Genomic DNA, 12,594 nt, shown 5'->3' with positions numbered 1-12,594 from the left:
TGCTGAATTCAGCACTCTTCACTTTTCAGTACCTGGTTCTGTTAGGAATAGGAATTCCTATGACTCTTTATTACAGATTTGGGGTATTGGTACTGAGGTGTGGCAAAGAAAGGCCTAGAAAAGCAGGTGGGTGGGGTAATGTTATGATCAATTTTCATCCATTCAGTACTAGGGCAAAGTGAGTAAACACATGGAACTAGATTCTTCTGAGGTCAGTGTGGGAGATTAGTACATCTAATCAAACATGCTGAGTGCATTTTCACAGAAGGCTCACCACCTGCATGCCTGTGCACATCCATCATTTCTAGTGAAAGAAGACAGGAAATATAGACTCTGCAGACTAAGGTAATCTTAGTCACTGATTAATCTAGGAGGCATTTACACCCAGTTTTTTGTTCCAAGGAGATGAGGATAGCTGCACTGATGCATATTGAAATTGTTGTTCCCATTACGTTTTGGGTTTGTGAATCCCTCTAAGTCATTTTAACCCTTGTGTTATTTACACATGCCATTGTTTCGGGATAAAATGGCGCCACCATCATTTCCTTGAACGATACAGAGTGAACCGAATCAATTCGAAAGCGTATTCGCACTGCCAAAGATGAGATTTGATGTGGATCTTTTTTTAAAAAAAAACATTAGGGAAAAAAAAACACAGTGTCAAATATTCTGGGTTAAATGGGTGTTTTTGGTAGCCCCTCCCAAAGTGCACCAAGTGCATTTGGGATGAGTGTGATAACCAAGAAAATAACCAAGATTCATCTTGGATTACTTTCGTAGTGTGAATGGGGTCCACGTCTATTCAGATATGTAAATACAAACATATATAGATTAAGCTCATAACCATAACTGCCAGTAGGTCCTGTCAGTCACAGATAGACAAGCTGCTTCATTCAATTGATCAACAGACTCAAGGAATGACTTTAATCACGTCTCTGAGGGAAAAAAATAATGAATTACATGGTGTTCTAAAACAGTCGTCACTGAACATGCTGCCATTTCCACCCACAAGGAATACTATAATTAGGTTTATTCCAGATTGGAATGCCTAGGGTCCAGATGTCATATGGTAGGCAATAGGGGTGATGGGAGGGAAAGATCAAGTCATTTGGAAAAGCTCTGTTTGGTTAATCATACAGGCTTGGTGTGTCTCCCATTCCAGAAAGAGTGAGGCTGAAAATTCTTGATAGTCCTTGGGTTGATCCTATAAGAGAATGAATGTAGAAATGCTTAGTTCCTAATTCTAGGGTCACACTGGTTTTGCATTCCCATTGTATTAGATCAGAATGCAAAGGAATGGGCATTCCCTAAGGAATATTCCCACCCCCACCCCCCCACTCCCACCATTTGAGGAGATTCTACCTCATCATTAGGAAGAACTTGATGACAGTAAGAGCTGATCAACAGTGGAACACACTCCCTTGGAGTGTGGTGGAGTCTACTTCATTGGAAGTTTTAAAATAGAGGCTGAATGGCCATCAGTCGAGGGTGCTTTGATTCTGTGTTCCTGCATTGCAGGGGGTAGTACTGGATGGCCCTTGTGGTCTCTTTTGATTCTATGATTCCAAGAGCAAACCATATCACAAATTGCTTTTCATGCTTTCCATATTTGAAATGCAATTTGCCATCCACATGCCTGAGAGATACAAATCCAAACTTTATTTGGGCAAATAGAACAAATAGATACATGATTCTTTGGATCCAGATTTTTGTATTTTTTAATGTGTATTTCTTGATTCAGACTTGTCCATGGACTCACACTAGTAACAACTACTAGTCATAATTGAGTTAAATCTTGTCTGTATGTTTCAGCAGAAAGTTGCACTGGTTCTATCCAAATTGCTTTTAATAAACCAGCCCACTCTTCTAATAAGATCTATTCCTAATGAAAGAAAAGAGGGGTAATCTGTTATACAATCTTTGGTATTTCTTGACAAATTCCTTTTAGATTATTTAAATCTTTTCTAGTACAACAAGAAAAGTCTCCAACTCTCAAAAGATATGACTGATTTATTTTCCCAAACTCTTCTTAAACTTCCAAACTGTCCTTCATTCCAGTGCCTTCTTTTATTCCAGACAATAACACTATCTCCGAGCTCAGCTCCCTCCATGATGAAGATAGTAACTTCCGCCAACCTTATCGGCAGGTGCGCAGGAAGCCACTTCCACCTTCTGGAGATATGGATGGTGATACAGAGTATTGGGCAGGGGTGGTCAGTGGAGGTGGCACATCCAGGCCACAGACATGCTCTGACTACAGGGAGGACAGGGGCAGTTTCAAATTCAGGTGAATGCAGAACTTGGGGGATGGGGAAAACAGGAAATACTGTAACTTGACTTTTGCTTTTCTAATGTTTGTCTGACTGAATGGCAAGGAACAGGTTAAGAGGCTGGAAAGACCCCATTGTGTAACATTCCAAAGCTGAAATTTAAAGCACATATAGATGTAATAATAATAATAAATAATAACATGTTTTATTTATAGACCGCTATTCCGCGATGATCATAGCGGTGTACAGTAAAATCGTAATACAATACAAAATACAGTTAAAGGAGGGAGAAGTCTAGTCCTTCAGGCAGTCCCTGATGTTGCTGGGTCTGCCTGATGGCTCCCTCTGAGGCCGAGATGACAGTTGAGGAGGGAGGGGCCTCTTCCTTCAGGCAGTCCCTGATGTTGCTGGGTCTGCCTGATGGCTCCCTCTGAGGCCGAGATGACAGTTGAGGAGGGAGGGGCCTCTTCCTTCAGGCAGTCCCTGATGTTGCTGGGTCTGCCTGATGGCTCCCTCTGAGGCCGAGATGACAGTTGAGGAGGGAGGGGCCTCTTCCTTCAGGCAGTCCAAGATGTTGCTGGGTCTGCCTGATGGCTCCCTCTGAGGCCGAGATGACAGTTGAGGAGGGAGGGGCCTCTTCCTTCAGGCAGTCCCTGATGTTGCTGGTCTGCCTGATGGCTCCCTCTGAGGCCGAGATGACAGTTGAGGATGGAGGGGCCTCTTCCTTCAGGCAGTCCAAGATGTTGCTGGTCTGCCTGATGGCTCCCTCTGAGGCCGAGATGACAGTTGAGGAGGGAGTGGCCTCTTCCTTCAGACAGTCCCTGATGTTGCTGGGTCTGCCTGATCGCTCCCTCTGAGGCCAAGATGACAGTTGAGGAGGGAGGGGCCTCTTCCTTCAGGCAGTCCAAGATGTTGCTGGTCTGCCTGATGGCTCCCTCTGAGGCCGAGATGACAGTTGAGGAGGGAGTGGCCTCTTCCTTCAGACAGTCCCTGATGTTGCTGGGTCTGCCTGATCACTCCCTCTGAGGCCAAGATGACAGTTGAGGAGGGAGGGGCCTCTTCCTTCAGGCAGTCCAAGATGTTGCTGGTCTGCCTGATGGCTCCCTCTGAGGCCGAGATGACAGTTGAGGAGGGAGTGGCCTCTTCCTTCAGACAGTCCCTGATGTTGCTGGGTCTGCCTGATGGCTCCCTCTGAGGCCGAGATGACAGTTGAGGAGGGAGTGGCCTCTTCCTTCAGACAGTCCCTGATGTTGCTGGGTCTGCCTGATGGCTCCCTCTGAGGCCGAGATGACAGTTGAGGAGGGAGTGGCCTCTTCCTTCAGACAGTCCCTGAATGTTGCTGGGTCTGCCTGATGGCTCCCTCTGAGGCTGAGATGACAGTTGAGGAGGGAGTGGCCTCTTCCTTCAGGCAGTCCCTGATGTTGCTGGGTCTGCCTGATGGCTCCCTCTGAGGCCGAGATGACAGTTGAGGAGGGAGGGGCCTCTTCCTTCAGGCAGTCCCTGATGTTGCTGGGTCTGCCTGATGGCTCCCTCTGAGGCCGAGATGACAGTTGAGGAGGGAGGGGCCTCTTCCTTCAGGCAGTCCAAGATGTTGCTGGGTCTGCCTGATGGCTCCCTCTGAGGCCGAGATGACAGTTGAGGAGGGAGGGGCCTCTTCCTTCAGGCAGTCCAAGATGTTGCTGGGTCTGCCTGATGGCTCCCTCTGAGGCCGAGATGACAGTTGAGGAGGGAGGGGCCTCTTCCTTCAGGCAGTCCAAGATGTTGCTGGTCTGCCTGATGGCTCCCTCTGAGGCCGAGATGACAGTTGAGGAGGGAGGGGCCTCTTCCTTCAGGCAGTCCAAGATGTTGCTGGTCTGCCTGATGGCTCCCTCTGAGGCCGAGATGACAGTTGAGGAGGGAGTGGCCTCTTCCTTCAGACAGTCCCTGACGTTGCTGGGTCTGCCTGATCGCTCCCTCTGAGGCCAAGATGACAGTTGAGGAGGGAGGGGCCTCTTCCTTCAGGCAGTCCAAGATGTTGCTGGTCTGCCTGATGGCTCCCTCTGAGGCCGAGATGACAGTTGAGGAGGGAGTGGCCTCTTCCTTCAGACAGTCCCTGATGTTGCTGGGTCTGCCTGATCACTCCCTCTGAGGCCAAGATGACAGTTGAGGAGGGAGGGGCCTCTTCCTTCAGGCAGTCCAAGATGTTGCTGGGTCTGCCTGATCGCTCCCTCTGAGGCCGAGATGACAGTTGAGGAGGGAGTGGCCTCTTCCTTCAGACAGTCCCTGATGTTGCTGGGTCTGCCTGATGGCTCCCTCTGAGGCCGAGATGACAGTTGAGGAGGGAGTGGCCTCTTCCTTCAGACAGTCCCTGATGTTGCTGGGTCTGCCTGATGGCTCCCTCTGAGGCCGAGATGACAGTTGAGGTGGGAGTGGCCTCTTCCTTCAGGCAGTCCAAGATGTTGCTGGTCTGCCTGATGGCTCCCTCTGAGGCCGAGATGACAGTTGAGGAGGGAGGGGCCTCTTCCTTCAGGCAGTCCAAGATGTTTCTGGTCTGCCTGATGGCTCCCTCTGAGGCCGAGATGACAGTTGAGGAGGGAGGGGCCTCTTCCTTCAGGCAGTCCCTGATGTTGCTGGTCTGCCTGATGGCTCCCTCTGAGGCCGAGATGACAGTTGAGGAGGGAGGGGCCTCTTCCTTCAGACAGTCCCTGATGTTGCTGGTCTGCCTGATGGCTCCCTCTGAGGCCGAGATGACAGTTGAGGAGGGAGGGGCCTCTTCCTTCAGGCAGTCCCTGATGTTGCTGGGTCTGCCTGATGGCTCCCTCTGAGGCCGAGATGACAGTTGAGGAGGGAGGGGCCTCTTCCTTCAGGCAGTCCAAGATGTTGCTGGTCTGCCTGATGGCTCCCTCTGAGGCCGAGATGACAGTTGAGGAGGGAGGGGCCTCTTCCTTCAGGGAGTCCCTGATGTTGCTGGGTCTGCCTGATGGCTCCCTCTGAGGCCGAGATGACAGTTGAGGAGGGAGGGGCCTCTTCCTTCAGGCAGTCCCTGATGTTGCTGGTCTGCCTGATGGCTCCCTCTGAGGCCGAGATGACAGTTGAGGAGGGAGGGGCCTCTTCCTTCAGGCAGTCCAAGATGTTGCTGGGTCTGCCTGATGGCTCCCTCTGAGGCCGAGATGACAGTTGAGGAGGGAGGGGCCTCTTCCTTCAGGCAGTCCAAGATGTTGCTGGTCTGCCTGATGGCTCCCTCTGAGGCCGAGATGACAGTTGAGGAGGGAGGGGCCTCTTCCTTCAGGCAGTCCCTGATGTTGCTGGGTCTGCCTGATGGCTCCCTCTGAGGCCGAGATGACAGTTGAGGAGGGAGGGGCCTCTTCCTTCAGGCAGTCCCTGATGTTGCTGGTCTGCCTGATGGCTCCCTCTGAGGCCGAGATGACAGTTGAGGAGGGAGGGGCCTCTTCCTTCAGGCAGTCCCTGATGTTGCTGGGTCTGCCTGATGGCTCCCTCTGAGGCCGAGATGACAGTTGAGGAGGGAGGGGCCTCTTCCTTCAGGCAGTCCCTGATGTTGCTGGGTCTGCCTGATGGCTCCCTCTGAGGCCGAGATGACAGTTGAGGAGGGAGGGGCCTCTTCCTTCAGGCAGTCCCTGATGTTGCTGGTCTGCCTGATGGCTCCCTCTGAGGCCGAGATGACAGTTGAGGAGGGAGGGGCCTCTTCCTTCAGGCAGTCCCTGATGTTGCTGGGTCTGCCTGATGACTCCCTCTGAGGCCAAGATGACAGTTGAGGAGGGAGGGGACTCTTCCTTCAGGCAGTCCCTGATGTAGCTTCCATTGTTTAGGGTGACTGGCTACTGAAATTGGGTAAGGATCAAATTACCGTAGGTGCATACCTTGTGTCGCACTATTAAAGTAAAATGCTTAATCCAGTTGTTAGTCCCAACTAGAGAAGACCCTTTGACTCAATGAAAATTATATAAGTGTTGTTTTTCTAAGTTCTCATTGATTCAGTGGGTCTACTCTAGTTAGAACTAAGAATTGGTTACTAAGACTGAAAGTACAGTGGTACCCCGGGTTACGAAATTAATTCGTTCCGCCGCCGCTTTCGTAACCCGGAAACTTTCGCTAGCCGAAATGCCCATAGGCGCTAATAGCGAAAGCTGCGATTCCGTGTGAAATCGCGCCGAAAAGCACCAAATTTTTTTTCGTAACCCGAAATAACCTTCGTAACCCGGAAAAATGTTTTTAAATGGATTTTTTTCGTAACCCGGAAATTTCGTAAGGCGGCGCATTCGTATCCCGGGGTACCACTGTATTACCGGAAAGATTCATGGGGATTTGTTGGATTCCTCACTTTTGGATCTCAGCTAGCCCATGATACACATAAAGCAGCAAGAAGCTGGTACAAGCTTCATTCTTGTTGTTCCCATTTTGTTTTGGGTTCGCGAATCTCTTCGAGTCATTGTAACCCCTGTGTTATTCACACATGCTATCATTTTGGGATAAAATGGAGCTGCCTCCCTTCCTTTGAATGAAACAGAGTTATCCAAGTTGATTTGGAAGCTTATTCACACTACTGACAATGCAGATTGATGACGATCTTTCAGGAAAAGTCAGGAGAAAAAAACAGTATCAAATATGCCAAGTTAAGTGTTGTTGTTGTTTTTGGCCAGGCCTAGCTCAAAAGTACATTGAGTGTGTGGACAACAAGGATTCAACCCGGATTCATCCCAGATTATTTTTATAGTGTCTATGGGGCCTATGAATCAGGCACTGCTTCTGCTTAATCAAATCAGTGGCTGTGTAATTTTATAAAATATAACTACAACTTGACTATTCCATCATGTATATAGAACACTGTCCTATATTAGCCCTATACGACAGTAGCTAGGTCAGGATTGGCCTCAGGGGCAAACACACTGGGTGACCCTTACTATATTAGGGCCCACTTATGTAGAATCTATAGCTGAAGTACATACTGAAGGTCTGAAAATATCAAATGCAATCCCTTTCTTTTCGGGTTAAAGAGATCACTTGATAGAAAGTTCTATACCACTTGAAGAACCACTGTCAATGTGAAAAGACTAAACTGAACTACATTGGTGAATAGTCTGTACAGATAATAAAACACTTTTCTGTGTTCTAGAACTGGGACAGCTAATGTTGAGAATCGGCTTTCTCTCATTCCTCTGGGCTCTGTTTCCTTTGCTAAGAAAAAGAAGGAATAACCATCTGCCCTTGGTTTCCTGTTTTAGGAAAAAGAAGGAATATATGAAGCTGCTAGTGTATGTTATTCAGGTATTCACTTAGGGACTGTTGTTTATCCAGAAGCAGTGAAGTTACAGGTTACAAGACTGGCCTACTCATTTAAAACAAAAATATAAACCATTCTTTTCCTGTTTTCTATAGCCAGCAGAGATCAAAGTCTGAAATGCTTTCGAGGAAGAGTTTTTCACTGGGAGTTCCGGCAGTCTCCATGGATGAACTTGCAGCTTTTGCAGAGTCTTACAGTCAACATGTCCGTCGGACAGAGGGCAGCCAGGAACCCCGGCGCTTTGAGAGAGCAGGGTCACAGGGAGGCCGGGGAGGGCCACTGCAGCATCCAGAAAACTCAGAGGAATATTACAGTAAACGCAGAGGAGGAAACCGTGAACCGTTGGCAGATTCTGATCGGGGCTGGACATACAGCCCACCAAGAAGATGTACCCATGAAGAGAAACACTTGCCTAGACTACTGTCTCGGACACCTGGAGGGAGTCAAAAGTATGACTATTCCTACCTCACCAGTGCTCTTGAGAGGAAATCACGAAGCTATGATGAGGGTGGTGAACATAACGAGACACCTTCAAAGCTGAGCTCACAATCCAGCCACAGAGGAGGGACATATTATGCTTGGTCACCACCATCCACTTACAAACCAGGACAGCAACAGCAGCAATCTCCACAGCAAGAGGAAGGAGAAGACACTTTGCCTCCATACAGTGAGAGAGAGCTGAACCGAGGGCCTTCGTACAGAAGCAGAGAACAATCCAACCTCAATGCCTCAGAAAAGAAGAGGAAAAAAGAAACCAAGAAAACAGTGAGGCCTTGTCTCACACTGCTCATCCAAATAGGCTAAGCAGGGATCACCAAGCAGGGTGTCTGGGTTCTAGGTTCTGGTTAGCCACTTCTTAGCAACCATATTGTACAATTGGCTCTTGTTATCTGCGGGCTTGCTATCCACAGATTTGAGCTTCTGTGGATGGCAAGCCCCGCTGTTTTTACTGAAGGTGCATGCACGAGGCTACACGACCAGCCATGCAAACATCGCATTGCCATGGGAAACAACAGGACTTGAGGTCCTGCATTTTTTCTTATATGCAGGGGGATTCCAGAATGGATCCCCTGAGGATACAAAGGGATGACTATATTCTGGTTGTTATAGCTAGCCTGTAACAAGAAAGGCATTTTACCACTGGTTGTAAGCATTTTGTAGAGACAACGGAAAGTTATAGGTATCTTCAATATATGTTTGATCTTAGGTTTTGAAATTCAGAATATAGTAGAACTGCATGCTAACCACCACAGCAACAGATATTTTTGGCTAGAAAAGGACCATCAAGTTTGAAGCAGCATAATTTGAATTTAGTAAATTGTAAATTAATTTTAGGTAATCTAGATTGGTGGAAAAAGGATATACATACGTCATCCTAATGTCCAGAGAAGAAAGGTAATTCTCTTTTAGCTTGTAAAAGTGGCCAGGATCTAGGATATATCTCTTGTCTTTATAGAATTCATGTTAGACAATGAGATGTTTTTCAATTTTTCTCTTTTCTTTTAATCAATTAGAATAATATAAGAAATAAAGAGAGGGATGAATTCTTTTTTTCAACCCATTTACATTGATGTCTGGCTCGACCAATGGATTATATATTTCCTTGTTAATCATATTTTGTGTAGTAACAGTTGCACCTGCACCATCTGATATTCCAGAGTTGTGCTCCATTATTGACCAGTTTTAGACTGTGCTGTTGTTTGGCCACTAAATTGCCTGTTGAACACTAAGCAAGAGGAAGTGCTGGAAGCACATAATAAAATTATGTTAGTAGGATATTATTGATTTGTGTAAAATAGTTGGTGCATTCTTGCTCCTAAGATTGGTTAGTTGATTTTTGGTTAATGCAGATGGATTGGAAAAACATTGGAGTGATATCCTAAAGTTTAGACTCATTGTAATTTTGATAAGATGTTTCTTTTCTTTCCTTGGCTCTAGGATCAATTATTTTTTGAGAAATTAATTATGAGGGGAAACTATGCTTTTGAATGCTACAGGAAACATTCTTGGAGCATGTTGTGTGATGTCCTTTGAAATGGTGCTCTGTGTTTTGAATAAACTAATAGATGAAACAGTTATCATGGACAGGTTTGAACCTGAAATGAAAACATGATGTCACTAAACAAATTCTAAGAAGGGTTGCATGAACTGACCCTTCACTTTCTGGTTGTGGGATGGGTGGGAGGAGGGATAAAGATGAAACTAACAATAAATGCTACTATCCAGCTAGTTAGCATACAGAGAAGTGTCCAGGATCATTTGAAATAAGTTATGTAATGCTCACTTGGGCTAAAAGCACTAGCAAATGCCAAATGTCTGTTCTGTTCTGTTGCATGTTTTGGTTGCATCTTTTTTTTTTTTTTTTGCATGTTATGACTTGCAATTTTTTGTATTACAATTTTTGCCCCTCTTTTTTCTGTTATCCTCAGAATGAATTCCCAACAAGGATGTCTCTTGTGGTGTGATGCTAATACAGAAGATTTGTGTTGATGGACTGGAAAAACAGAAACAGTTGTCACCCTGACCTACACATTCTTCAAGGAACATGTGCAACCACCAAATTGACTCATGTCTGTTTCATCATAGAACCTGGTATTTTTATGGAGCAGTTAATTCCAACCAGTTGTTCTCATCCACTCAACCTCTTGGAAAGGAACAGTTTACACTGCTGGATAGTACCAATTAAACACAGAGAAGGTTCTATTTGGCAAGCTCATCTGAATTCTCTCTGCAGAGATGTTTTCTCTATATCTTGTCTGTACCTGCAGAATTAGGGGAGCTGTTTTCTTGTATCATATGTATTCTCTCTCCTATGTGATATACTTTTCACCTATGCTGCTTTGCATTCTATATTTGGCAAGGAAGGTTTCTTTGTATTCTTGTTTGGCAAAGAAGGCCCTCCCCAGTCTTGCCTTCTCTATGAATACTGAGAGAAATAAGGACTTAATGTCATACCTGGATATTGCTTCAAAATGAGTGATGTTTCCTAGAGTACTTTCAAAAGGAAACGATCATCCTTTTAGACATGACCCAAAACTGAGACCTGGGCATTCCACCAAGAAGGACAAGATAGTATTGAATGATGTTTGAAAGTCTTTCATTAAAAAAACCCACTCATTCAGTAATGGAAACTGCCAGTGAGATTAATATTTTGTTTTGAAAGTGAAACAGTAGATTTTGCTGTAATGAGAATGTGCTATGTTATTTCACTGTTGTCTGATATGATGTATTAATATTGCCTTACTGTTGAACTATAGCCATAAAAGCCTTCACCTGGGACTGCTGATTGGTCCTTTTTATAAGCAGCGCCTCAAGCTTAGGTTCTGCTGACAGTACTGTCTGGACAATGATGATTATTTTTTTAAGAGCCAAGCAGTAGAAAACAACAGAACTAGAAGGAGAAAATCAGGGTGTGGAAGACACAAACACAAGCCATTGCTTTTTACTTCTATAATAGGATCCATAAAGAAACAGTATTATTCCTTTCTTGTAACTGATTGAGGCCATTCAGTAAGGCAATCAAATAAATAAATAAATCTGAACAATAAATATTTTGGATAAAACAGCAGCTCTGAAAGTTCTTTTGTGCTTTAGTAAACATCTGTGTTCTTCTTTTCAAGAATTAGTGAGTCAAGAGTCTGCTCCAAAGGTGGCAGATTCTACATGATAGATGGTCCTCAAGTGGTTAAGATTAACAGCTTTGAAAAAATCACCCTTTTTTCAAGATTTTTAGAGTTTTCCTGTTTTGCTTGGGACTTCTGGCAAGGGATGGTTTGCACCTCATGGCAGTTGGCAGAAACGTTTTTGCCAATAGTCTGAAAAATTTGATCAAGAGGGCTTTAACTGAGTTATGTGGGGGAGGGGAACAGTATTTTGGAAGGCAGGAGTTCATAAAGGGCTGAGATAATAGTCAAAGGGTTATAAAGGGAACAAGGGCAAATAGTGTAAGGACCCAACAGTGGGAGGTAAAAAATTTTACACAGGCAGCAACTGGGGAGGACTCGTGCTCTTAGATATCTCTATACTGACACAGAGCATGGGAAATAAGCAAGATGAACTTGCTCCTAGCACAACAAAGCAAATATAATAGGGATCACCGAAACCTGGTGGGATGAGTTTCATGATTGGAATGTAGTAAGAGAGAGGTATAACCTTTTCAAGAGAAATAGGCCAAACAGGAAAGAAGGCGCAATATTATATGTCAGAGATGTTTATACCTGTGAAGAGATCCAGAATTTATATCCTGGAATCCAGGTGGAGAGCATCTGGATAAAAATGAAAGGGAAGGGAAGCAATAGGGATGTTATTATGGGAGTCTACTACAGACCCCCAAGTCAAACTGGGGAATTGGATTATGCCTTTCTAGAACAGGTGACCACACACTCAGAAAGGAGAGATGTAGTACTGATGGGTGACTTCAACTATTCTGATATTTGCTGGAAGTCAAACTCAGCCAAAACCTCAAGGTCTAGCAAATTCCTCACTTGCCTGAAAAACAATTTCATTGTCCAAAAGGTGGAAGAGGCAACAAGGGGGTCAGCAATTTTAGATGTGATCCTAACCAACAGGGATGACCTGGTAAATGTTGTGCAAGTGGTGGGATCCTTAGGTGGGAGTGATCATATTCTCCTGGAATTTGTTATACAGTGGAAAGGAGAAGCCAGGCATAGTCAGACATGTATTCTAGAAGAGCTGATTTCAGTAAACTTGGGGAAATACTGGGGATGGTCCCATGGTCAGGAATACTAAAAGAGAAGGGAGTTCAGGATGGATGGGAGTTTCTCAAAAGAGAGATATTGAAGCACAATTTCAAACAGTTCCAATGAGGAGGAAAAATGGGAGGTGTCTCAGGAAACCAGGATGGATTACTAACGAACTTTCAACTGAGCTAAATTTTAAACGAAACATGTATAAGAAATGGAAAAAGGGGAAATCACCAAAGAGGAATTCAAACAATTAGCGAGCATGTGTAGGGGTAAATTCAGAAAAGCTAAAGTGCAGAATGAACTCAGGCTTGCTAGGGAGGTTAAAAACAATAAAAAGGGC

General features: G+C 45.3%; 1 protein-coding gene across 2 annotated transcripts in view; it reads left to right on the top strand.

The window, feature by feature from the left end:
• The window catches only part of ILDR2 (immunoglobulin like domain containing receptor 2), a 69,042-nt gene extending 57,933 nt beyond the window's left edge, over positions 1–11,109 (top strand). For both annotated transcript variants that reach the window (XM_089512241.1, XM_089512240.1), the window contains 3 exons: positions 2,077–2,287; positions 7,644–8,313; positions 9,978–11,109. In XM_089512241.1, the coding sequence (XP_089368367.1) occupies positions 2,077–2,287; positions 7,644–8,313; positions 9,978–10,013 (917 nt within the window). In that variant the 3' untranslated portion in view covers positions 10,014–11,109. The remainder of the gene's footprint in view (positions 1–2,076; positions 2,288–7,643; positions 8,314–9,977) is intronic.
• The last annotated feature ends 1,485 nt before the right edge of the window (positions 11,110–12,594 follow it).

Source organism: Sceloporus occidentalis, unplaced genomic scaffold, assembly GCF_023333645.1.
Source record: "Sceloporus occidentalis isolate IW3139 unplaced genomic scaffold, rSceOcc1.0.p SCAF_2, whole genome shotgun sequence".
Taxonomy (NCBI): domain Eukaryota; kingdom Metazoa; phylum Chordata; class Lepidosauria; order Squamata; family Phrynosomatidae; genus Sceloporus; species Sceloporus occidentalis.
Note: the sequence above shows the minus strand (reverse complement) of the source record. Positions and strands in the feature narration are given on the sequence as shown.